This window comes from Lepisosteus oculatus, chromosome 27, assembly GCF_040954835.1.
Source record: "Lepisosteus oculatus isolate fLepOcu1 chromosome 27, fLepOcu1.hap2, whole genome shotgun sequence".
NCBI classification, from domain to species: domain Eukaryota; kingdom Metazoa; phylum Chordata; class Actinopteri; order Semionotiformes; family Lepisosteidae; genus Lepisosteus; species Lepisosteus oculatus.
In genome coordinates this window covers 10,493,004-10,517,717 of record NC_090722.1, presented here as the reverse complement: position 1 = coordinate 10,517,717, position 24,714 = coordinate 10,493,004, and the positions used below count along the sequence as shown (strand labels likewise).

The 24,714-nt window shown below is 53.9% G+C and overlaps 1 protein-coding gene across 2 annotated transcripts; it reads left to right on the top strand.

Annotated features, from left to right (window-relative positions):
• The first annotated feature begins 408 nt into the window (after positions 1-408).
• Positions 409-23,739, top strand: bcam (basal cell adhesion molecule (Lutheran blood group)). 2 transcript variants are annotated; one of them, XM_069185315.1, is made up of 17 exons: positions 409-647; positions 14,839-14,966; positions 15,216-15,429; positions 16,070-16,140; positions 16,290-16,386; positions 16,857-17,039; positions 17,194-17,318; positions 18,002-18,155; positions 18,241-18,356; positions 18,452-18,593; positions 18,996-19,120; positions 19,979-20,120; positions 20,382-20,417; positions 21,334-21,354; positions 22,072-22,213; positions 22,432-22,543; positions 22,659-23,739. In XM_069185315.1, exons 1-17 carry the CDS (start codon positions 581-583, stop codon positions 22,659-22,661), a joined length of 1,878 nt encoding a protein of 625 aa, XP_069041416.1. In that variant the 5' UTR covers positions 409-580; the 3' UTR covers positions 22,662-23,739. The 2 variants fall into 2 exon arrangements, with proteins under 2 accessions (XP_069041416.1, XP_069041417.1); XM_069185316.1 differs by lacking the exon at positions 21,334-21,354 and having other exon boundaries at positions 410-647.
• The last annotated feature ends 975 nt before the right edge of the window (positions 23,740-24,714 follow it).

Here is a 24,714-nt window from a genome sequence, read left to right as displayed (position 1 = left end):
CAGGACCAGTACAGCAGGGACACCACTAACAGGACCAGTACAGCAGGGACACTAACAGGACCAGTACAGCAGGGACACCATTAACAATCACAGTGCTTGCAGTAGCAATCGCGTAGCTGCAGGCCCAGCCCAGTCCAGTCCAGCCCAGCCCCGGGCACAGGACGGAGCAGGCACGAACACGGCGGTGCTCTGCTGCTGCAGCGCGCGGTCCGGCATCCCCTGCGCTGAGCGGCGGGCCGGCCCGCGAGGACGGCGCTCGCGGTGATTTCGCCCGCAGGCGCCGCGAGGTCGCTCCCGTGCGCTGTGTTTTCACTCCGCTGATCCCCACCACAGCGGGGCGGGGGGAGGGGAGGGGAGAGGGGGGGGCCTGCCGGGGAGGAGGAGTGGGGGAGTCACCTTTTGTGCTGGTATATCAGGCGAACACAGTAGCGCGGCGCAACAGATCTTTCTGCGCCCTGCGAGAGCGAGGGAGTGAGAGCGACAGACGCACAGAGCCGAGCCGAGAGCAGGACCGAACCGGACCGCATCAGCAGCAGCAGAAGAGCAGAGCAGGACAGGACCGGACCGGACCGGGAGAGAAATGGACGCGTTCCGGGGGCTCGGGCGCGCTGTGCCGCTCTGCGCCTGGCTGCTGTGGGCGCTGCACGGTAAGAGCCGGTCTATTTCTGGAGCCGCTGTCCCGGGCTCGGGCGGGCTCGGGCGGGTCGCTGTCTGGGCAGGACGAGGACTCCCACTCCGGCTTCACCTCCGCTCGCCCACTCGTGCTGGTCTCGCGTGTGTCTGAGAAGTTCGAGCTGGGAGTCTGGACGCGTCTGGTCGCGTCTCCCGCCGGGGTGGCTCGGCTCGGCTCGGTCCGGCCCGGCAGGTGCGCCCGGCAGGTGCCGTCGCTGCTGGGGGCGGACGACCGTGTTTGTTTTGGGGGAGATGGGGAGGGGGCGTCTCCCCTCGTGCCCCTTGTACCCCATCAAACACTTTTTATTCGCCGTCAGACTCGTCCCCTCTCCCCGAACTGGACCCCAGGACTCCTCTCCCCGAACTGGACCCCGGGACTCCCGAGCCGTGTGCACTGCGCCACAGCTGCGTGGTTCTGCTGGGCCGGGCCGGGTCCCTGGTTAGGTGCTGCCGACGATCCCCGCTCGGGACAAGCGGGGTGGTGGGGGGGGTCGCCTGGTGTCTCGCGCCTGGGGGGGCAGATTCTTGCGCGCGGGCACAGCCTGGCGGGAGGGGCGCGCGCAGGAGACCCAGCCCGGGTTGACCCGAGAGCCTCGCCCAGCTGCGCCTGGACAGCAGCCAGGCTACCGGCTTCAGGGCAGCTTGTTCCCCACCCCCACCGCCCTCTGTGTAAAGAAGCGCCCCCTGTTGTGGGTTTTAAAGCTCTTCCCTGTAGTCCCCCGGGTGTCCCCCGGTTGGTGTTTCAGGGCTCACCGTGCCGGATGAAGAGAGCGCACTGCCCTGTGCGTGGGACTAACAGGACGGAACAGAAAACAGTCTCTTTAATTGAATGAAGAATCGCCGCGAGCAGCGCCGTTGCTGCGTCATTGTCAGTGCCCTCGCGCCGCCTGCTCCCTCGCGCTGTGTGCCGGGCGTCTGGGCCGGGTCTCGCACGTGCTCTCGGACCGGCGGAACCGGGGTTCGGGGCGGGACGCCGGCACTCGCGTGCGCGCAGATGAGCTGAGTCTGAGCGTGTGGCTCCACTATCGATCGGATTTCATCTGATGGATTCGATCAGGGCGATTGATTGATTGATTGATTGATCGATCGCTGTGATCCCATGGCGCAGGGATGGGTCCAGTGGTGGAATATTCGGGTGAGGCTTCTGGACTGCTGTGAAACTGGACTGAAATACACCATCACACCCTGTAGCAAACTACAAAACACACTGTAGTACACTAGAACACACTGTAGTACACTGTGGTATATACTGTAAAACACTATAACACTGTGGTAAATGCTGTGGTAAACTGGTCTACTAAGAGGCTGTGTGAAGTACACACTGTGGTAAACTGTGGAAGACTCCCTGTGCTGTCAGCAGCAGTGCTGGCAGGCTGTGATTCTCACCCGGGACACTGCACTCGCTGTGCCTCGCTGTGCAGCAGGAAAGGAATTTGGCAAAATGCTACCTTTCTCTCTGTCTCCATCCCCTCCTCTCTCCAGACTCTTTCATCTCCACGCTCCAGGAGTGTGTGTGCGTGCTGTGACAGGCCCTGTTAATGACAGAGGGGGATTTCAGCGTGTCTCCGTCTGTACGGCGCTGAGAGAGGAAGAGGAGGACTGATGCACGATACCTTAGGAATGAAGTCTAGAACTTCAGAACAGCAGCTCTGTCACTCAGCAGCTGTGTCACCCTGCAAACTGACTCTCTGTGGTCATTAACAATCCCAGGGTGTTTCTCTAAAAGAGTAGGGGTGTTACCCCAGTGTCCTGGCCAAATTTCCCCCCTGGTCTTTACCAGTCATGGCCTCCTAATAATCTGAACTGGCTCCATCCCTCTGCTCTCCTCCCCACTGAGAGCTGGTGTGTGGGGAGCGGACTGGCTCATCCAGGTGGGGGGACACACTGGTGGGGGTGGAGGGGATCCCCATGCCCTGTGAAAAGCTTTGAGTGGAGCGCTATACAAGTGTGCGCAATTCTGTTTATCATTAATTCTAACACCTCGTCCTGTGAAAACCAGCGTGCACTCAGATAACAACACGACTCCTAGTGCTGTTGCCACTACACCAGCCCTGCACAGCAGGTCATTAGACGCGCAGCCCTGTTCGTGCACAGTCGGAGGCGACCGCATCGATAACATCGACAATAATCGAGCCCACGCCGGCTCCCGCAGCGGCTGACACTCCCCTGCGTGTCTATTCCACGCTCGCGCGTGGGACTGATCCCACAATCCCAACGGCCGCACGGGCTCCTCTCGGATTCCGGGGTTCCGGGGTTTCAGCGCGAGGCGGAGAGAATCGATCGGACAGGCCGGTCGTGGGGGGTCCGGTAGTTCACGCGAGGTACCCTCTCCCTTCAAAGTCGGACCTCCTGCCTGGAGTAATTATCTCAGCATTAGTCGCCCCGGGTTTCAATCATCTTTCAATTATTTTTTTTAAACGACACCCCGCAGTAGGAATGCGTCGTGACACTACAACGATTCCGCCCTTTGAAGTTGGCGAGAGATTGAATTAATTAACAACACGGTCCTTAATTCAAGAGAGGTTTTCTTTCAAGGTCGCGCAGTTACTGGGAAACGTCCTGTGAAAATGAATTTCCGAGGAACCGCGGGTTTCAGATGTTGATCCTGCCTGCGGTCTGCGTATCGCGTTTTCAACCCCTCTCTTATTTTAGAGCTGTTTACTCATCGGGCTCGCCTGTAAACCTCAGAGGAGAGACGGCTGATAACCCGTATTGCTTAACAAACATTTTTCTCTCTCTGTGAGCGAGATGAAGTTGAAATCGCTCGGAAATAAATGTCTCCTATTGCACATTCGTGGCTTTGAAGTTTCAAAACACGACTATCGGCGTCAATGAAATTCTGATTATAGTCTCGGTTAATAACTAACCCGGCTCACGATAAAGTCAGTCTAGTTACAACCGAGACGTGCCTCTACACTGCTGTCAGTGTCAGGGGAGTCTGATTCTAATCCCAGTTAATATTTAATCCAGCTCACAGTAAAGTCAGTCCAGTCCAGCCTGGAGAGTCTCAGACTGCTCTGTCAGTGTCAGTGAGTCTAATTATAATCCCAGTGAATAATAATAATAATAATAATAATAATAATAATAATAATAATTGCATGCACTTATATAGCTCTTTCCTGGACACTCCAGTCAAAGAGCTTTACAGGTCATGGGGATCCCCTCCACCCCCACCAGTGTGTACCCCCACCTGGATGAGCCAGTCCTCTCCCCACACACCAGCTCTCAGTGGGGAGGAGAGCAGAGGGATGGAGCCAGTTCAGAGATCTAATCCAGTTTACAGTAAAGTCAGTCCAGTCAAGTGCAGTGCAGTAAATCCCGGTGAGATCAGGGTAAAAGCACAGTACAGTGCGATCTTGGCTCCGGGTGACCCCCAGGGAAACTCCTTGACAGAGCCCAGTCTGCTCAGGGTTTGAGCACGTTAACCCCCAGGGAGACAGCAGTGGCAAAGTCCGACCGGCCCAGGGTTCGAGCGCTGGGATTCCTGAGAAAGGACTCTGCAGACTGGGCACTGTGTGTCCCTGTGTGCTGCGGGACGGTGGGCTGTCTTGCGTCCCCAGCTGGCGGAGGGCCCGTGTCCCCGGGGCCCGGCTGCTGCTCATTTACATCACAAGGCCGTCTGGGCGGGGGGGGCAGCCGGCCCTCTTTGTTGTCCTGGTGGCGGTAAATTAAGACGGTGCTGTCCCAGACCTGTCCCCACGGAAATACACTTGCTGCTCATCCCCGTCCCCCTGGCGTGTAATCGGTTGTGTTGGGTCGTTAACCTCATGGCACTATTGATTATCGGCTTCCTCAGACCTCGATGGCGTTGACTGATGAGCTCCAGCAACGTGAGTGGAGCAGTTTGTTCCAGACACCCGCCGCTCTCTGTGTACGGAGGTGCCGTCTGGCCTGAGCCGTCGGACTCCTCTTTATTTTACCGTGGTTGGGCCCCGAACTGATCCTAAAGCGTCGCTCCCGTGTGGTGGACTTTTGTAGAGTTCTAAATATCTGAATTGATTCACCTCCCCAAAAACCAGCACAGGGCAGTAAATCACAGTACAGTGGAGTAAATCCCCATGAGATCAAGTAAAATCACAGTACGGTGCAGTAAATCGCAGTGAGATTGTGGTAATGTGGAATTCATGTGCAGATGTAGTGTGGCCAGTGGACACAGCGGCAGATTAAAAACAGTGTTTTCCTCTCCCTCTGTGCGCTAATCGCCCTGGTTAAACATCAGCATTCCTGTGGCTCAGGAATGTCTTAACAATGTCAGCCTGTTCTCAGACAACAGGAGCCAGGGAGGAACAGGTAGGAACAGGGGGGGAGAGGGGGAGAGGGAGGGTACGAGAGAGGGGGAGAGGGAGGGTAGGACGGGGAGAGAGAGGGAGGGTACAAGGGGGACAGAGAGAGGGAGAGGTAGGGTATGAGAGAGAGAGAGAGGGAGGGTACGAGGGGGACAGAGAGGGGGAGAGGTAGGGTATGAGAGAGAGAGGGAGGGTATGAGGGGGACAGAGAGGGGGAGAGGTGGGGTATGAGAGAGAGAGGGAGGCTAGGAGGGGGACAGGGAGGGGGAGAGGAAGAGGAGGGAGGGGGCTGGTAACAGGAACTCTTTGTAAACGGGGATTTTGTAGGAAGTGGCTCTCTAACATGAGCTCTGAGTGCGTGCCCAGCAGCTGCTGTGACGGGCAGCCTGTGTCTGTCCGTCATGTCCAGTCCTGTCCGTCTGCCTCTCCGAGCTGCAGAGCTCCGGGATCCTCTCCCTCCCTCTCTCTCCGTGGCCCGGGCTGGGCTGTTGGCAGCTGTCTGGGTCAGCACCAGCGTGACAGTGAGGTGGGAGGACAGCTGGACGCGACTGGCCCCTCTCAGATTACTGACCGAGAGAGAGAGAGAGACCACACATCCCCACACTCTGCTCGCTCTTCCAGAAACACTTGTAACAATCAAGGGAAAATATTTGCCTGCTTTAGTGATTTCAGCAAAGCATTTGATTCAATTTAGCGTGAGGGACTGCTTCGCAAACTCCTGGCGCCTGGTCTCACTCTGCACAACATAAAGATCAAATTTCTGCTCTACACTGATGACCTGGTCCTGCTGTCACCCCCAGAGCAGGAGCTGCAGCAGAGCCTGGCACTGCTGGAGCAGTACTGTCAGACCTGGGCACTGCCAGCCCATCTGGACCCAGAACAGGGGCTGCAGCAGAGCCTGGCACTGCTGGAGCAGTACTGTCAGACCTGGGCACTGCCAGCCCATCTGGACCCAGAACAGGAGCTGCAGCAGAGCCTGGCACTGCTGGAGCAGTACTGTCAGACCTGGGCACTGCCAGCCCATCTGGACCCAGAACAGGGGCTGCAGCAGAGCCTGGCACTGCTAGAGCAGTACAGATATCGGTATAACCATTCTAAGTGCAGAGAAAAATTGCTAGCAATGTGCGCAGGGCTGAATTAGGGCAGCCCCCATACTTATCAGCATACAGAAGAGAGCAATAAAATACTGGCTACACCTGAGAAACAGTGACCAGAGCTGGCCAGTGTGACTGTGCTGAGTGAGGGAGGGCAGTGTTCAGGTGCCCCAGCAGGTACTGAGTTCAGGCAGTCCTTGATCCTAATCCCAGCTCCCAGATCATTCAACAGACTTTCTCTCTGCTCCTCTGTCTCTCTCTCTACCTGTGTCTCTGTCTCCTTCCCTCTCTCTGTCTGTGCATTTCTCTCTCTCTATCCCTCTCTCTTCTCTCTCCCTCCGGTCTCTTTCTTCTCGAGGTGAGGCTCACCTCTCTGGAATGCCAGTCGCGATGACCGAGATACCGGGAGTTTGGGAATTCCTCCTCTTCCAGGAGGGAGACGTTGTCCTGACACGTCGCTCTAATTCCTCGGATTCTCCTCGTGATCACCTGAGTCGACTATCCGCTGTCTGATCGGCTGCCCACTGGCCTCTCTTCGGAAAGCTGGGGAACTGAACTTCTTATCCGAACAGATGTTGAATAAAATGCCTCGTTAAGGGACTCGTTCGTTATGGGCTTGTGGAACGACATCTCATTTCCTCGGCCCTCCACCTGAGTCCGGTGGCCGAGTTAATTCTGGGGATTCGGGAAGTGGGAATTTCCTTCATCCCTGTGCTATTCCCAGCCAGGAGGGAAAGAGAGGGCTGGCCGGGGATGGGGAGGAAGTCTCCCCTCAGGCCTGTTGTCTTCCACGGCGGAAGACCGCGCGATCTGCTCCTGTCATTAAGGGCGTCGATCCCAGGACTCCAGGGGCCTCTACTGCTGGAGCTCGGAGCACAGATGAGTATCACAGCCCCACGGACTCCCCAGACACTGGGATCTGTCTTAATACAGGTCAACATAGGCCAGTCTTGCACCTTAGGAGTCACCGCCCTGTCTCAGTGTAACAGTACTGCAGTGCAGGTTTATTATAGGACAGTATAATAATCACTACGCAGCCTCGGTGTTTATAAAATCCCTGCACTCTTTCTCAGCCGTGTAAAAGCAGGTAGACTCTGTAGATCAGAAGCCCTTGAGGAGCACAGTGGGAGATGAAGAAGATATGAATTTCGCAGGAGACCTGACAGTATTAGGGACCGTCTGTAATTTAAAAAGAGATTGAGAAATGAAATTTTGGTGTCTGAGAATCCCAGCGATGATTCTCCTTGGCCAAGTCAATTTCAGCAGCTGCCCCGGGGGATCGTGGGACAGGAATATGAAGGGAAGCAGAGGACATCAGAATTCCAGTCAGGGGCTGGATAATGACAGAGTGTTAATATTTCATGCTCAGGGACGGCCTTGTTCCCTCCCATCACACTGCCCCCAGGACACACACACAGCTCACACACCCATCACCTCCTCCTCCACTGGGGGAGAGAGGGGTTCAGGGGGAGAGAGAGGGGTTCACTGGGAGAGTACTGTTCACTGGGAGAGAGAGGGGTTCAGGGGGAGAGAGAGGGGGAGAGTGGGGTTCACTGGGGGAGAGTGGGGTTCACTGGGAGAGAGAGGGGTTCACTGGGAGAGTACTGTTCACTGGGAGAGAGGGGTTCAGGGGGAGAGAGAGGGGGAGAGTGGGGTTCACTGGGAGAGAGTGGGGTTCACTGGGAGAGAGAGGGGTTCACTGGGAGAGTACTGTTCACTGGGAGAGAGAGGGGTTCAGGGGGAGAGAGAGGGGGAGAGTGGGGTTCACTGGGAGAGAGTGAGGTTCACTGGGAGAGAGAGGGGAAAGTGGGGTTCACTGGGAGATAGGGGGGAGAGTGGGGTTCACTGGGAGAGGGGGAGAGTGGGGTTCACTGGGGGAGAGAGGGGGGAGTGGGGTTCACTGGGGGAGAGAGGGGGGAGTGGGGTTCACTGGGAGAGAGAGGTGGGAGTGGGGTTCACTGGGAGAGAGAGGTGGAGAGTGGGGGTACATGGGGAGAGAGAGGAGAGGGGGTGTTGCCTGCAAGAGGGGGTTCATTGGGTGAGAGGGTTAACTTTGGCTGGAACTCAGCCGGCGAGGTGGGGGGAGGGGGGTTTTAAAGTTCATGGTTGAGGAGTTTTTCCAGCAGCAGCGCAGAGTCACTCAGGTCCAATTATAGCCTCTGTGTAAGAGCAAGGCAAGAGAGCTGACCCAGAGAGAGACTCTACACTGGCTCTCTCTGTCCAGAGCCTGTGTGGGCTCTCAGAGACAGAGCCTGTACCCCACTCTCTCTGTCCAGAGCCTGTGTGGGCTCTCAGAGACAGAGCCTGTACCCCACTCTCTCTGTCCAGAGCCTGTGTGGACTCTCGGAGACGGAGCCTGTAGCCCACTCTCTCTGTCCAGAGATTGTACTCCACTCACACCCCAAACACTCCCCTCACCCATCCCTGTGCTCAGGACAGCTGGCTGTGTTGATGTAAACAGAGGGGTGTGAGTGAAGGCTGAAGAACAGTAACGCACACACACACAGAGCCTGACAGTCTCCACCCTCTCTCACGGGACCTGTTGGAATGATATCGACACACACACACACACACACACACACACACCTGACTCCCTGCCTGCTGTCCTCGGTCTCTGTGATCTTTCCTCCATTCCGAAAGCTTGGATTGTTTTCCAAGGGGAATTCTCTCCATGGAGGGGCTGGGGAGTTGCCACGGTGACAGAATCCAAGAGCTTAGCGCAGCCGGCACAGATCGGACTGGCCAGGATACTGGATGGGGGGAGCGACCCGAGACCCGCTGGGTCGAGAGCCACCGGCTGTGTCTGAACGCCAGAACATGTCCGTGATGCTGGCGAGAGCCTTGTGGTGCAGAGAGGAGAGGAAATGGCACTGACTGCAGTCCAGAGACCAGCCTCGGCTCGCTGTCTCGTCTCCGAGATGGGCATCCGCCTGCTGGCCACAGTGTACAGCAGGAGACCCTCTGGGCGCTTCCACTGTCTCACCTACCTATACCTGGACTCACTGTGATTTACTGCACCGTACTGTTCCTTTACCCTGATCTCCCTGTGATTTACTCCACCGTACTGTGCTTTTACCTTGATCTCACTGTGATTTACTGCCCCGTACTGTGCTTTTACCCTGATCTCCCTGTGATTTACTGCACCGTACTGTGCTTTTACCTTGATCTCACTGGGCTTTACTGCGCCGTACTGTGCATTTACCTTGATCTCCCTGTGATTTACTGCACTGTACTGTGCTTTTACCCTGATCTCACTGGGCTTTACAGCACTCTACTGTGCTATATTCTGCTTTTCCCATGAATGCCTCCTCTCTCTCAGCAGTGTAAATAAGGAGGTCAGACACTTGTCAGGACTTGACATTTGACCCCTCCCCATGACAACAGGATTCTTTAGTAGGAATGCAGGAGAGGGAGTGGACTGGGGAGACAGAGACACTTGTACAATTGTCTAGATCTATCAGAACGATCTTGAGCATGCTTGGTGACAGAATGTGAAGATACAGATGAGCTGGACTGAGTGTCTCTACCGTTACTCTACAGCTCTGATGATGATGAAGGAGTGTTAGTGTGAAGATACAGAGGAGCTGGACTGAGTGTCTCTACAGTGACTCTACAGCTCTGATGATGATGAAGGAGTGTGAGTGTGAAGATACAGAGGAGCTGGACTGAGTGTCTCTACCGTTACTCTCCAGCTCTGATGATGATGAAGGAGTGTTAGTGTGAAGATACAGATGAGCTGGACTGAGTGTCTCTACAGTGACTCTACAGCTCTGATGATGATGAAGGAGTGTTGATGAGTTAAGGAGTGGACAGGATGTTTGACCATAGTGAAAATCTTGTGTCTGAACCTGGTTCCTTTTGAGAATTGGAATCTCATGTCTGAGGTTCTACTCCAATGACAAGAACTCTGGGCCAAAAAGATCTCGTAGAAACATTATAAATAGAAAAGCAAAATTCCTCCTTTCTCGGCACACAGACGGTGTTGTCCTTTCTCGCAGTGCCCACACTGAGAAACTAGTCTCACACCAGCAGGGAGGTCAAAGGTCAACGCGCTGCCCTCTGTTCTGCGTGTCTTTGTTTTGTGAGGAATTTAGCAGGAAGATACGAAAACCCTCTTCCAAGAGGCACACCTGCAGGAGCTTGCTAATGAGATAAACGAACAAGTCAGGCTCGTTAGCAAATTAAACATCTCTGGGTCTCGCATTTATTTTGGCCACATCTGCAGCCCAGATGTTTAATTTCAAAGGGAGAGGAAGAACATCTTCATACAGTTACTCTCCAGCTCCGATGATGATGAAGGAGTGTTAGTGTGAAGATACAGATGAGCTGGACTGAGTGTCTCTACAGTGACTCTACAGCTCTGATGATGATGAAGGAGTGTTAGTGTGAAGATACAGAGGAGCTGGACTGAGTGTCTCTACAGTGACTCTACAGCTCTGATGATGATGAAGGAGTGTTAGTGTGAAGATACAGATGAGCTGGACTGAGTGTCTCTACAGTGACTCTACAGCTCTGATGATGATGAAGGAGTGTTAGTGTGAAGATACAGATGAGCTGGACTGAGTGTCTCTACAGTGACTCTACAGCTCTGATGATGATGAAGGAGTGTTAGTGTGAAGATACAGACGAGCTGGACTGAGAGTCTCTACAGTGACTCTACAGCTCTGAGGATGATGAAGGGACAGAGAGTGGGTGTGGGGGCAGGGCTGGAGGTCAGTCTTCAGACAGCGGGAGGGGCCGGTGGAGCTGTCGGGAGGGTGTGTGCGCGGCAGGCTGGACGCGGCCCTCCAGGCTGTGCTTCCTGCAGGCCGGCGAGTGTTTGCTCAGGGGAGCGAGGAGCTGCTTCCTGTTTTCCGTGCAAGGGGGAGAGGGGTGGCGCAGCTGCACAGGGGGCGGCACCGCTGCCTGACAGTGTGGAGTCTGCACGGTCTCCCAGTATCTGTGGTCTTTTCCCCTTGGTGCTCCAGTTTCCTCCCACAGTTCATGACATCCTGGTGGATTAATGAGCTTTTTGGGAAAACTGGCTCTGGGGAGTGAGTGTGTCTCTGTGTGCCCCGTAATGGACTGGGGTCCTATCCAGGGGGTACTTTACACTTGATGCTTGCTGGGACGGGCTCCCCTGTGACCCTGAAGAGTGGATATTAAATGGACGATGGGGTGGGAGGGATGTGCGGTGTCCCCTTGTGTGCACTCACAGCTACGCCGGGTAGTGCCCCGTCTTTGTTGACGCTCCCTAGGTGGTTGTGTTGTTCTTGCGTCTGCTCCTTTGCTGTGGTAGTTTGTGGACAGTCCCTAGGGGTGGCTGCCTGGAGGGGGCTTCCGGCTGGCTTGCGGCCTGCAGCCTGGCCCTAATCCTCCTGCCTGCTCGGAATTCTCAAGGGATTTCGCCAGCGTTCCGATGGGACACTCCGACCCAGGGCAGCGTGTCGCCGGCTGGCCTTCTGCTCCGAAGCTCGAGAGCTCAAAGCCAGCGGGTTCGTCTTGGTCGGCACAGCTGTGCAGTGAGAGCTGCTCGCTCTGGTGCACCAGCAGGAGGCGCTACATGACACCGGCTCGGTGTGAGCGCCGTTTCGTGCCATAGCCTGCCCTGGAGGGCCTGGATGAGACTGTTGTGATCGTGCACGGTGGGGCGTGTGTGTCTCTGCTGCTGTGATCGTGCACGGTGGGGTGTGTGTGTCTCTGCTGCTGTGATCATGCACTGTGGGGCTTGTGTGTCACTGCTGCTGTGATCATGCACTGTGGGGCGTGTGTGTCTCTGCTGCTGTGATCGTGCACTGTGGGGCGTGTGTGTCTCTGCTGCTGTGATCGTGCACTGTGGGGCGTGTGTGTCTCTGCTGTTGTGATCGTGCACGGTGGGGCGTATGTGTCTCTGCTGTTGTGATCGTGCACGGTGGGGCGTGTGTTTCTCTGCTGTTGTGATTGTGCATGGTTGCGCGTGTGTGTCTCTGCTGTTGTGATTGTGCACGGTGGGGCGTGTGTGTCTCTGCTGTTGTGATTGTGCACGGTGGGGCGTGTGTGTCTCTGCTGTGATTGTGCACGGTGGGGCGTGTGTGTCTCTGCTGTGATTGTGCACGGTGGGGCGTGTGTGTCTCTGCTGTGATTGTGCACGGTGGGGCGTGTGTGTCACTGCTGCTGTGATTGTGCACGGTGGGGCGTGTGTTTCTCTGCTGTTGTGATCGTGCATGGTGGGGCGTGTGTGTCTCTGCTGTGATCGTGCTCAGTGGGGCGTGTGTGTCTCTGCTGTGATTGTGCACAGTGGGGTGTTTGTATCTCTGCTGCAGTGATCTCGCTAACTATAGACCACACCTGAGATGGACAGATAGAGAGAAAGTGGGGTGGAGATAGAGAAGATACATTTTATATGTAAATATCTTATGATGTGTCGGTATTGTAAATGTCTGTAGATTCTTTGTTTTATGTTAATCGTATTTGTTTTGCTTTGGCAACACTGATTTTACTCATTGGTCATGCCAATAAAGCACCTTGAATTGAGCTGAATTGAGATGGAGAGAAATAGAGGGCGGGATGGAGGGAGAGAGGGCTATCTGCAGCCTGCACCTGAGAGAGGGAGAGAGGGCTGTCTGCAGCCTGCACCTGAGAGAGGGAGAGAGGGCTGTCTGCAGCCTGCACCTGAGAGAGGCAGAGAGGGCTGTCTGCAGCCTGCACCTGAGAGAGGCAGAGAGAAGGATGTCTGGGTAGCTGCAATTGAAAGGAAAGAGATCTATTGTTCTATCAAGGACACAGGAGAGTGGGAGGCCAGCTGGTACCCATGGCAATGGATAAACCAGCACCTGGTGCCCTCCTGCCTGCCTCTCTGTCTCTCTGCCAGCCTGCCTGTCTGTCTGCCAGCCTGCCAGTCTCTCTTATATCCTGCCTGTGTCTGCCAGCCTGCCTGCCTGCCTGTCTCTCTGTCTGTCTGTCCAGCTAACAGGACCTGCACTGGGAGAGATCTGAGGGGGAAGGGAGTGTTCGCACCTGAGATTGGGTTTCTGGAGCAGGATATGGCCGAGGGCTTGATGAAGTGCTGTTGAAAGAAGGGGATTCTCTCTCCTCTCTCCCTCTGTTTGTCTCACAGCGCGGATGTTGCTCTGTGTGTGAGACCCAGTGTGAATCCTGTGTGAGGGCGTGTGTGCACATGTGTCAGGGTGTGTGTGACTGTGATCACAGTGTGCTCATCTGTCAATGTGTCTGTGGGTGTCACTATACTTACCATCTGTCTGTATTAACCCCTCTCTCTCTCTCTCAGTGCAGTGTTAATGTACTGGAGTGTCCAGTCAGTGTGTCTGTATGAACCCCTCTCTCTCTCAGTGCAGTGTTAATGTACTGGAGTGTCCAGTCAGTGTGTCTGTATGAACCCCTCTCTCTCTCAGTGCAGTGTTAATGTACTGGAGTGTCCAGTCAGTGTGTCTGTATTAACCCCTCTCTCTCTCAGTGCAGTGTTCATGTACTGGAGTGTCCAGTCAGTGTGTCTGTATTAACCCCTCTCTCTCTCAGTGCAGTGTTAATGTACTGGAGTGTCCAGTTATATTAATAATATAAATTTGCAAATAATCATGCAAATTCTCCCCCTCGTCAGCTAACGAGCTGCACCCCCTTCCAGCCCATCACACTCCTGCTGTGTGCTCGGTGCTGGGCAGCGGGAGGGGGTTCTCTAATTACCCCCTAATTAGTCCTCTCTGCCTGGCCATCTGCTCCGGGAGAGGGAGGGGGTCGGGGGGATGAAGACCGTACTGATGGCTGAGCAGGCTGTTCCCGGGCTGTCTAAGGGCCATGCTGGTCCTGGTTCTGCAGTGCTGTGGCCACACACCCCCTGGCCAGATTACTGGGAGCCCACAGGACCCAAGGATACTGGGTCCCAGAGTCCGTTAGTGTGCCGAGGCTTGTCGCAGCTCGTTAGAGAGCAGTGTGGAGCTTCAGTGTTTGTTCTCACTGCCCTCGGTTCCTGTCTCCCTCCCCCTGTCTCTCTCTCTCTCCCTCCCCCTGTCTCTCTGTCTCTCCCTCCCCCTGTCTCTCTGTCTCTCTGCCTGTCTTACTCTCCTGGTAAAAGGGTGCCCCATGTTCTGTCTGCTTTGTCTGTAATGAGCACTGTTGTGTAACGGGTGTATAATTAGACACAGGCCTTATGGGATTTTTATGGGTGCAGGTTTGAGGTATGAGAGCTATGTATATTGTTGCAGGAGGTATAATCCTAACCTGGCTTCTGGCTGTTGTCAGAGAATGAACCCCTCCCCCTGCCTCCTCTCAAATTCAAACTCAACAAACTTTATTAGCCTGAATTACAGTGTTACATTACAGTGCAAAACTCATCAACAATAATAATAGTAGAGAGGCTCACTCTCTGCTCCTCGGGCTGTCACTGAAGATCAGGAGATCACAGGCCCACAGTTCCTCCAGCAGGACTGGGAGCTGTTCTGATTGTGACAGGTGTGGGAATTCTGGGATTAGATTTGTCCTCTCTGGACAGCCAGGTCTGCCTGTGTCCAGTGTCGTTGTCCAGGCTGTGGTCACTGAGCCTGTCCTCTCTGGGCAGCCAGGTCTGCCTGTGTCCAGTGTCTATGGCCAGGCTGTGGTCACTGAGCCTGTCCATCATTTGGGTCTGTTTCGCAGTAGTATTCCAATTATTACTGCAAGTGTCTCAGGGGGTGAGGAGGGGTTTCACTTGTTAGAATTTGTTTTCATTTTGATTTTTGATTGCTAGATAAATAACCCCCCTCTCTCTCCACTCTCTCTCTCTCAGGCTGTCAGTATTAACCCCTCTGTCTCTCTCTCTCCTGTCTCTCTCTCAGGCTGTCAGTGCTCGGTGACAGTGACAGTGCCTCCAGAACATGAAGCCCTGCTGAAGAGCTCAATCTCCCTGCCCTGCTCCTACACAACCACAGAGAAGCCCAATAACGTCCTTGTGGAGTGGTTCATTGTGAGTCTGTCTCACCTTTTCTCTGGTTACACATTTCAGCTCTTCAGTCAGCACCTGTTAGTGCAGTGTTAACGTACTGGAGTGTCCAGTCAGTGTGTCTGTATGAACCCCTCTCTCTCTCTCAGTGCAGTGTTAACGTACTGGAGTGTCCAGTCAGTGTGTCTGTATTAACCCCTCTCTCTCAGTGCAGTGTTAATGTACTGGAGTGTCCAGTCAGTGTGTCTGTATGAACCCCTCTCTCTCTCTCAGGACGAGGGGGGGGCGAGGAAGAGAGTGGCGTATCACACGGAGTCTGGGAGTGGTACTGACTTGGACACGCCGGTGTCCGGCCGGGTCTCGCTGGGGAAGGACCTGTCTCTCAACCTGAGAGAGGTGCAGATCTCGGACGAGAGGCCCTATCACTGCCAGGTCACCGCGGGGGCCACAGGAAGTGCAGAGGGCACAGTGCAGCTCAAGCTGTTCGGTGAGCTGCTGTTCCTGTTCTTCCGCTGGTAATGGGCGAGAGCTCCTGCTGTGGGTTCGTGGCCGTGGCTTCAGTTACACACCGCAGCACTGCCTGAGTGTGGTCTGGTCCGTCTGTCTCGGGGGCCTAGACAGAGACAAGGGGGAGACAAGGGGGAGACAAGGGGGAGACAAGGGGGAGACAAGGGGGAGACAAGGGGGAGACAAGGGGGAGACAGGGGGGAGGGTGGGGGGAGACAGGGGGGAGACAAGGGGGAGGGTGGGGGGAGATGAGGGGGAGACAGAGGGAGACAGGGGATAGGGCGGGGGGAGATGAAGGGGAGGCGGGGGGGTGGGGCGGGGGGAGACAGAGGGTAGAGCAGAGGAGAGACAGGGAAACACGAAGGCTGGGAGGGGAGACTGTGTTTCTGGACTCTCCTGCACGCCCGCCTGCTGTAACACACTCTGACCTGCCCTTGTCCTGCCCAGAGCCTCTGGTGCCCAGTGGGGTCAGCTGAGAAGCGTGACCAGTGGAGAGGTGTTGGTCAGGGCTGTGCCTGAGCCTGACCACTGGGCCACAAGGGCCTGAAAGAACGACTGTCCTTGTGATAGCAAAACCCGCTGGGACTGACCTGACTCTCTCTGTTCCTCTCTTCTCTCAGCTGCCCCAGAGAGGCCAGAGGTGAAGGAATCCGGTCGGATCATTTCTGTAACTGAAAAAACCACATCAGAGGTTTGTTCTGTATTGCATCTCTCAGTGCAGTGTTCATGTACTGGAGTGTTCAGTCAGTGTGTCTGTATTAACCCCTCTCTCTCTCAGTGCAGTGTTCATGTACTGGAGTGTCCAGTCAGTGTGTCTGTATTAACCCCTCTCTCTCTCAGGTTGGCTCCTGTGTCAGTAGGAATGGTAATCCTACACCCAGACTCATCTGGTATAAAGACTCCACACCCCTTCCTGAGATCACAGACATCAATGATAGTGAGTATATAATTATAAAAGTATATTAAAGTATGTTAATAATATAAAATTACAATATGTCCTTAGGTCAGTGTGTCTGTATTGACCCCTCTCTCTCTCAGTGCAGTGTTAATGTACTGGAGTGTCCAGTCAGTGAGTCTGTATTAACCTCTCTCTCTCTCAGTGCAGTGTTCATGTACTGGAGTGTCCAGTCAGTGTGTCTGTATTAACCCCTCTCTCTCAGTGCAGTGTTCATGTACTGGAGTGTCCAGTCAGTGTGTCTGTATTAACCCCTCTCTCTCAGTGCAGTGTTCATGTACTGGAGTGTCCAGTCAGTGTGTCTGTATTAACCCCTCTCTCTCTCAGTGCAGTGTTAATGTACTGGAGTGTCCAGTCAGTGTGTCTGTATTAACCCCTCTCTCTCTCAGTGCAGTGTTAATGTAATGGAGTGTCCAGTCAGGGTGTCAGAGTGTCCTATCTGTGTCTGTCAGACATGTACATGCGCTCCAGTGTGGTGAAGGAGTCTTCCGGTCTCTACACCGTCTCCAACTCGCTGTACCTGAAGCCAGTGAAGGAGGACAAGGACTCTAAGTTTCACTGCCGTGTGGAGTACAGCATGCCTGGGAAGTCTGTCCAGCACAAGGACTCCGACAGCTTCACCCTGTCCTTACACTGTGAGTCCATCTAGCTGCATGGCCTGTCTCTCTCCCCCTCTGACTGTCTGTACAAAGGAGTCTGTCTGTGACAAGACCCCCATCTTCTTTATAAGCTAAAAGTTTTCTCCTCTGAAACCTAGATTTTCATTGACTCTCTGTACTGTCCAATCAGATTACACAGAGGAGGTGACCTTTGACCTGGTGAACTCCGCACCAATCAAAGAGGGTGATGACGTCACAATGAAGTGTGAGGCAGATGGGAATCCCGCCCCTGATTTTGAGTTCAGCAAAAAAACAGTAAATCCTGTTAATGTTCTGTAGTGTCCAGTCAGTGTGTCTGTATGAACCCCTCTCTCTCAGTGCAGTGTTTATGTACTGGAGTGTCCAGTCAGTGTGTCTGTATGAACCCCTCTCTCTCTCAGTGCAGTGTTAATGTACTGGAGTATCCAGTCAGTGTGTCTGTATTAACCCCTCTCTCTCTCAGTGCAGTGTTAATGTACTGGAGTGTCCAGTCAGTGTGTCTGTATTAACCCCTCTCTCTCAGTGCAGTGTTAATGTACTGGAGTGTCCAGTCAGTGTGTCTGTATGAACCCCTCTCTCTCTCAGTGCAGTGTTGATGTACTGGAGTGTCCAGTCAGTGTGTCTGTATGAACCCCTCTCTCTCAGTGCAGTGTTAATGTACTGGAGTGTCCAGTCAGTGTGTCTGTATTAACCCCTCTCTCTCTCAGTGCAGTGTTAATGTACTGGAGTGTCCAGTCAGTGTGTCTGTATGAACCCCTCTCTCTCTCAGTGCAGTGTTTATGTACTGGAGTGTCCAGTCAGTGTGTCTGTATGAACCCCTCTCTCTCTCAGTGCAGTGTTAATGTACTGGAGTGTCCAGTCAGTGTGTCTGTATTAACCCCTCTCTCTCTCAGTGCAGTGTTAATGTACTGGAGTGTCCAGTCAGTGTGTCTGTATTAACCCCTCTCTCTCTCTCTCAGAGTAATGACAGGATCATTCTAGTGGGCAGTGATGGGGTCTTCACCCTGAAGTCAGTGAGCCGTGACGATGGGGGGGTGTACGTGTGTGAGGCTGTTGATTTTGACTCCCCGGACTCAGTGCAGCTGATGAAGGAGCTGTTGCTCACTGTGCACTGTGAGTACCCGTCTCTCCGTGCCCCCAGGGCTGTGTCTTCGTGTAGGCCTCGGATTAATGCGCCCTCTCATGCTCGCTCTTTCAGACCTGGACCCTCTGACGGTGTCCCCCAGCGACACGCGGCTGGTGCCACTAGGAGGCGATGTGGAGCTGACCTGCACCACGCAGGGGTCCGACACGCACAGCCTGCAGTGGAGCAAGGCAAGAGCCAGTCTTACCTGTGAGGACTGTGTGTGTGCCTGCCTGCCTGCTGTCACGCGTGCAGAGGGGTGTGACGTGCTGTGGCTGTGTTGCAGGGCGCGGACGTCCTGTCCCAGTCTGGGGTGCTCTCTCTGGAGGGGGTGACGTACGAGGATGCAGGGGTGTACAGCTGCCTGGGAACTGTGCCCTCTGTTCCAGGCCTGCAGAGGGAGACCAACGTCTCTGTCATCGTCACAGGTGTGGTGACTGTACACTGTCTCCCAGCAGTAAGGACTGCACTGTACTGTACCGACTGTACACTGTCTCTCCCAGCAGTACTGACCACACTGTACTGTACCGACTGTACACTGTCTCTCCCAGCAGTACTGACCACACTGTACTGTACCGACTGTACACTGTCTCCCAGCAGTACTGACCGCACTGTACTGTACCGACTGTACACTGTCTCCCAGCAGTACTGACCGCACTGTACTGTACCGACTGTACACTGTCTCCCAGCAGTACTGACCACACTGTACTGTACCGACTGTACACTGTCTCTCTCACTTGCATTGACTTATTGTGTCTAATTCAGAATAAACTTAACTGTCTCTCTGCCAGTAAAACAATTATGATGAAAATACTCTCTCTCTCTCTCAGGGAGGCCAGAAATAGACAGTGCTTTGGATGGTGTAGTGGTGAAAGAGGGTGATCTTGTGACCCTGACATGTTCTGCCCAGGGTTACCCCATGCCAAACATTACCTGGACACCTTCTGGGAAAAAGGTCGGTCTCTCACTGTATCACATTGTCCAGTCAGTGTGTCTGTATTAACCCCTCTCTCTCTCAGTGCAGTGTTAATGTACTGGAGTGTCCAGTCAGTGTGTCTGTATTAACCCCTCTCTCTCTCAGTGCAGTGTAAATGTACTGGAGTGTCCAGTCAGTGTGTCTGTATTAACCCCTCTCTCTCTCAGTGCAGTGTTAATGTACTGGAGTGTCCAGTCAGTGTGTCTGTATTAACCCTTCTCTCTCTCAGTGCAGTGTTAATGTACTGGAGTGTCCAGTCAGTGTGTCTGTATTAACCTCTCTCTCTCAGTGCAGTGTTAATGTACTGGAGTGTCCAGTCAGTGTCTGTATTAACCCCTCTCTCTCAGTGCAGTGTTAATGTACTGGAGTGTCCAGTCAGTGTGTGTGTATTAACCCCTCTCTCTCTCAGTGCAGTGTTAATGTACTGGAGTGTCCAGTCAGTGTGTCTGTATTAACCCCCCTCTCTCTCAGTGCAGTGTTAATGTACTGGAGTGTCCAGTCAGTGTGTCTGTATTAACCCCTCTGTCTCTCAGTGCAGTGTTAATGTACTGGAGTGTCCAGTCAGTGTGTCTGTATTAACCTCTCTCTCTCAGTGCAGTGTTAATGTACTGGAGTGTCCAGTCAGTGTGTCTGTATGAACCCCTCTCTCTCTCTCAGTGCAGTGTTAATGTACTGGAGTGTCCAGTCAGTGAGTCTGTATTAACCCCTCTCTCTCTCAGTGCAGTGTTAATGTACTGGAGTGTCCAGTCAGTGTGTCTGTATTAACCCCTCTCTCTCAGTGCAGTGTTAATGTACTGGAGTGTCCAGTCAGTGTCTGTATTAACCCCTCTCTCTCAGTTTGTTTCTAATAGTGTGAACCGTATTACGAGCACCGTGACCCTGACTGTGACTTCCAAGATCCTACAGAGTGGTGTCACTTGTGAGGCGACTAACGTGCACGGAACCAACACCAAGATGCTCCGGGTCATGATTGGCAAAGGTCAGCACTCCGAACTGCTGGTCCCCTGTGGACCCTGTGTTAACGCAGGAGAGGTCTGGTGATTGTGACTGGGATCCTCCAAGCAGGTGGTGGACTGGTGAACAGCTGCCTCCAGTTTTTGGAAACCTGGATTGGGCCAGTGTATCTTCGGTGCGTCTGTGATGACACAGAAAAGTCAATGCTCGCTCTGCTGTGGTCCTCAGTGCTGTCAGTGAGAGCTGTGTCTCTCCTCCAGTCACTTTTTTCTTTTTCCTTTTGCAGACACTTCCACTGCGTCCCCTGCTCATCCCAGTGGAGGTAAAATCCTGTCTTTCTCAGTTCTTTCTTTTACCTGGTTTCCCATTAGTTCCTGTTGGCCTCATTTTTAGTGCGTCTTCTGTCCTGTCCCGTGGGATTCGTGTGTGTGTGTGTCTGAGTGTGTGTGTGTGTCTGAGTGTCCCTGTCCATCAGGGCTCTGTCCTCCGAGGCAGAGTGCTGTCCTCAGGGCGGAAGGAGTTGGGAGTGGTTTCTCTTCGTGGTTCACTGCTGTTAGCTCCTGGCCGGGGGTCCCTCTGGCTGTCCTGCGCTCAGGACAGGAGGGGAGGGGTCTTTCACTCTAGTCCGTCCGTCAGCCTGTTCCACCCGGACCCCCGCCTCCTGCTGTCCTCCTCGCCGATCCTTCCCAAAGAGTTATTCCTGAGGAAGTGGCGCAGGGATACTTCCCCTCTCCAGTGCGGAAGGGACTTCTGGGGAAACCCACTGATTCCGAATTGACTGAAAACAGTCCTCGGCCTCCGAGCGGGTCTCCGAGCTCACGAGAGCCTGCGGTCTGGCTCGGGCTCCGGGGTTGGAGAACGTGACTGGGATTTTCTGGCTGGGTGAGCGTTTCCGGAGGAATGGGATTATAGGATAAGATCGTTAAAGAAAACTCCACCGCAGTGGGGAAGGGAACAGGGGGGCGGATTTGTGTTTTTGTCCTACCCGCGCGGAGCAGTTGCCACAGGAGCCAGTTACAGTTGAAGAAAATGTGGAATTGCAGGACTGTCGCATGGCTGTGGTCTGTTGTGTAGTCCTGTCTGTGTCTGTACATTGTCTAGCGTTGTCAATCTGTTCTGTGCAGTCTTGCAGCGCTGTGCGGCGGTACAGTGCGCTGTGCTGTGTAGTTGTGTAACGACACAACGTTGTGCGACTCTGCTCTCAGTGTCTCTTCTCTGTCTCACACCGCTGCCAACAGGGAACCCCGTACTGACCTCAGGTCTGTATTAACCCCTCTCTCTCTCAGTGCAGTGTTAATGTACTGGAGTGTCCAGTCAGTGTGTCTGTATTAACCCCTCTCTCTCTCAGTGCAGTGTTAATGTACTGGAGTGTCCAGTCAGTGTGTCTGTATTAACGCCTCTCTCTCTCAGTGCAGTGTTAATGTACTGGAGTGTCCAGTCAGTGTGTCTGTATTAACCCCTCTCTCTCTCAGTGCAGTGTTAATGTACTGGAGTGTCCAGTCAGTGTGTCTGTATTAACCCCTCTCTCTCTCAGTGCAGTGTTAATGTACTGGAGTGTCCAGTCAGTGTGTCTGTATTAACCCCTCTCTCTCTCAGTGCAGTGTTAATGTACTGGAGTGTCCAGTCGGGTTGTCTGTATGAACCCCTCTCTCTCTCAGTGCAGTGTTAATGTACTGGAGTGTCCAGTCAGTGTGTCTGTATTAACCCCTCTCTCTCTCAGTGCAGTGTTAATGTACTGGAGTGTCCAGTCAGTGTGTCTGTATTAACGCCTCTCTCTCTCAGTGCAGTGTTAATGTACTGGAGTGTCCAGTCAGTGTGTCTGTATTAACCCCTCTCTCTCTCAGTGCAGTGTTAATGTACTGGAGTGTCCAGTCAGTGTGTCTGTATTAACCCCTCTCTCTCTCAGTGCAGTGTTAATGTACTGGAGTGTCCAGTCGGGGTGTCTGTATGAACCCCTCTCTCTCTCTGTGTCTCAGCGGGGAAGCAGCAGTCAGGCAGCAGTGGGGTGGTGGTGGCCATCGTCGTCTGTGTTCTCCTGCTCCTCCTGCTGGTCGCTCTGCTGTACTGCCTGCAGAGGAAGGGCAAGCTGCCGTGTGGACGACAAGAGAAGAAGGAAGTGTGAGTCCCAGGAAACCGCTCGCAGGACAGAGATCCCACTGTGGTGCAAGTCGGGAAGTCTCGGTGCCCCAGCAGGGCGCGCTCCTGTCTCCTGAGCAGGCCTTTCACACCCGCGCCCCAGTATGGAGACGGGGTTCACCCTGCTGCTGTCGAAGGAGGGTGTCGGGGCGCAGGAGCGCTTGTTTCTGGCCTGACCCCTTCCCCGCCCTCTCCCCCAGGTTGAACGCGGAGACCAACACCAACGACATCGTCGTGGAGATGAAGTCTGACAAGGCCAACGAGGAGGCGGGGCTGCTGGAGCCCAGCGGCAGGCGGCCAACCGCGGCGCAGGTCAGAGGTCGGAGCGGGGTGCGGCCGCTGCGGTGGGGGGGGGGCTGGACCGTGTGGGCGTGACGTCGGTTTTCATCCTGGCCTCTCGCCGGTCTCCTCTTGTCCCGTTTCTCAGTGACGCCACCAGGGGGCGCCCGTGCCATGTGACAGGCCGACGTTCGGAGGACGAGGACTAAACGACGAGGACGCCTGGACGTGACGCCGATCTGTAAAAAGACTGGGAGCGACGACGCAAAGCCTTCTGGGATACTGTGACGTCAGGGTTTCTGGGGGGTGGGGGGGGCACCTCTTGGTTCAGGAAGAAGTGCATGCTGGGTAACGGGGCGTCGCCGATCCCACCTTGCTGGTGAGAGGGCTGCTTGTTGACGAGACTGTTTTTTTAACTGTTTTCCTCCTCCTCCTGTTTCACTCGTTCAGCCAGCGTCGCAGGGAACAGGGAGGGAGAGCCGAGGGGAAGTGGGAACGGTCGTTCTCAGAACGTTCTCATTTCGTTTTTTAAGTTGTTGTTGTTTGTTTGTTGTTATTGTTGTTGTTTTTCTGTAACCTGTCAATCCAAAACTACAACCAAGGGTTCAAAAATTCCCTTTCCCACATTTTCTTTTTCAAGTTGTTTGGCTCCTTTTGGTCTTCCCAAAATCAGGCTGCTCCAGGCTCATTTTCCAGATAAAGTAATTTGGTCCTGGCAGGTTCTGCTTTTAGATTGTCATTCTTTTCTATATATTCAATTTATAGCTGGGATTTTCTGTATATATAGCCAGATCTGCATCTCTAACAGCGTGTACAGTATCTATACATCCGCCTGACTGTCTTTACCTGTAACACTGACACAGATCACATCCACAGCACTCTTCCAGGATAATCAATTGTTTTTGATTGACGGGTTCTCAGAGGCGATCAGCTCTGTGGTTTTCTGACTAGTGTAGGAGAACACGGCTGTTATTTATGATGCTGAGGAAATAAAGGTGATCGTTTTTTTTACTACTGTATTTGAGGCTCTGTTCTGCTCCTTGTACGCTGTAGTCTGTGCTCTGCAGTGAAGAGGGGAGAGAGGGGGCTCTTTGTTTCTCTGTGTTGTCGGTGTGTCTCCGTGGTTCTGTGAGTGTGCGTGCACCTGCACGGCGCGTGTGTCTGTGTGTGCGTGACCTGTACTCTTGACTGTATAGAATTGGATTAATACAGACAAAAGAAACCTTGAACCCTGGTGCTCCTGGCCTCTTTTCTGTGTTTTTACTTGTGCCTTTTTGTTGAAACACAAGAAAATCACCTTATATGGGAATCCTGCTGCTCTCTGTCTGCTTGTCCATGTGTCTGACAGCAGTGTAATCTGTCGGTCTCTGTCTACCCTGCAATATTGTCAGTGCTGGCTAACACTACCGATCAAGACTGTTAAACACAACCAGTCTACAACACTACCGATCAAGACTGTTAAACACAACCAGTCTACAACACTACCGATCAAGACTGTTGGTTCCAACTGATCAGATAGGTGTACTGTTGTAGGTTCAGCCGTGGCGACTGATACTGTTGAACTCAGCTGATTTGTAGGGAGTGACAATGGTGATCATTGGTTGATCAGCGATAGTGATCAATGAAGGTGATCAGAGGACGGTACGCAGAACCTGCTGGGTCTCCAGAGCTGCACAAGCATCTGAAAATCAGAGGGAGAGGAGGAGAGAGGGATGAAGGGATAGAAAGACAGAGAAGGGCTGTCAGGTCCCAGATTTTCCAGCCGGTGCTCAAGGCTCCAGGATAAACACTGCGGACCTGCTCTGGTGACGTCACCATCTTGGCTCTGCTGCTCGGAGGCCAGGCGTCCATTAGGATATGAAATGGGAGTTTTTCACTCTCTGTAATTGATATGGGGGCTGAGGGGGCAGATTTATGTCCTGACAGACAGGGAGGGAGCGAGGAGCGTGTGTAGACTGTACAAGTGTATCAGGGGAGTGAGCTGAGAGAGAGAGGAACGTCCAGTCCTGTTACAGCAGGAGGACAGCCGGTCCAGTGGTTCAGGTCCAGTCCTGTTACAGCAGGAGGACAGCCGGTCCAGTGGTTCAGGTCCAGTCCTGTTACACCAGGGGGACAGCCGGTCCAGTGGTTCAGGTCCAGTCCTGTTACACCGGGAGGACAGCCGGTCCAGTGGTTCAGGTCCAGTCCTGTTACACCGGGAGGAC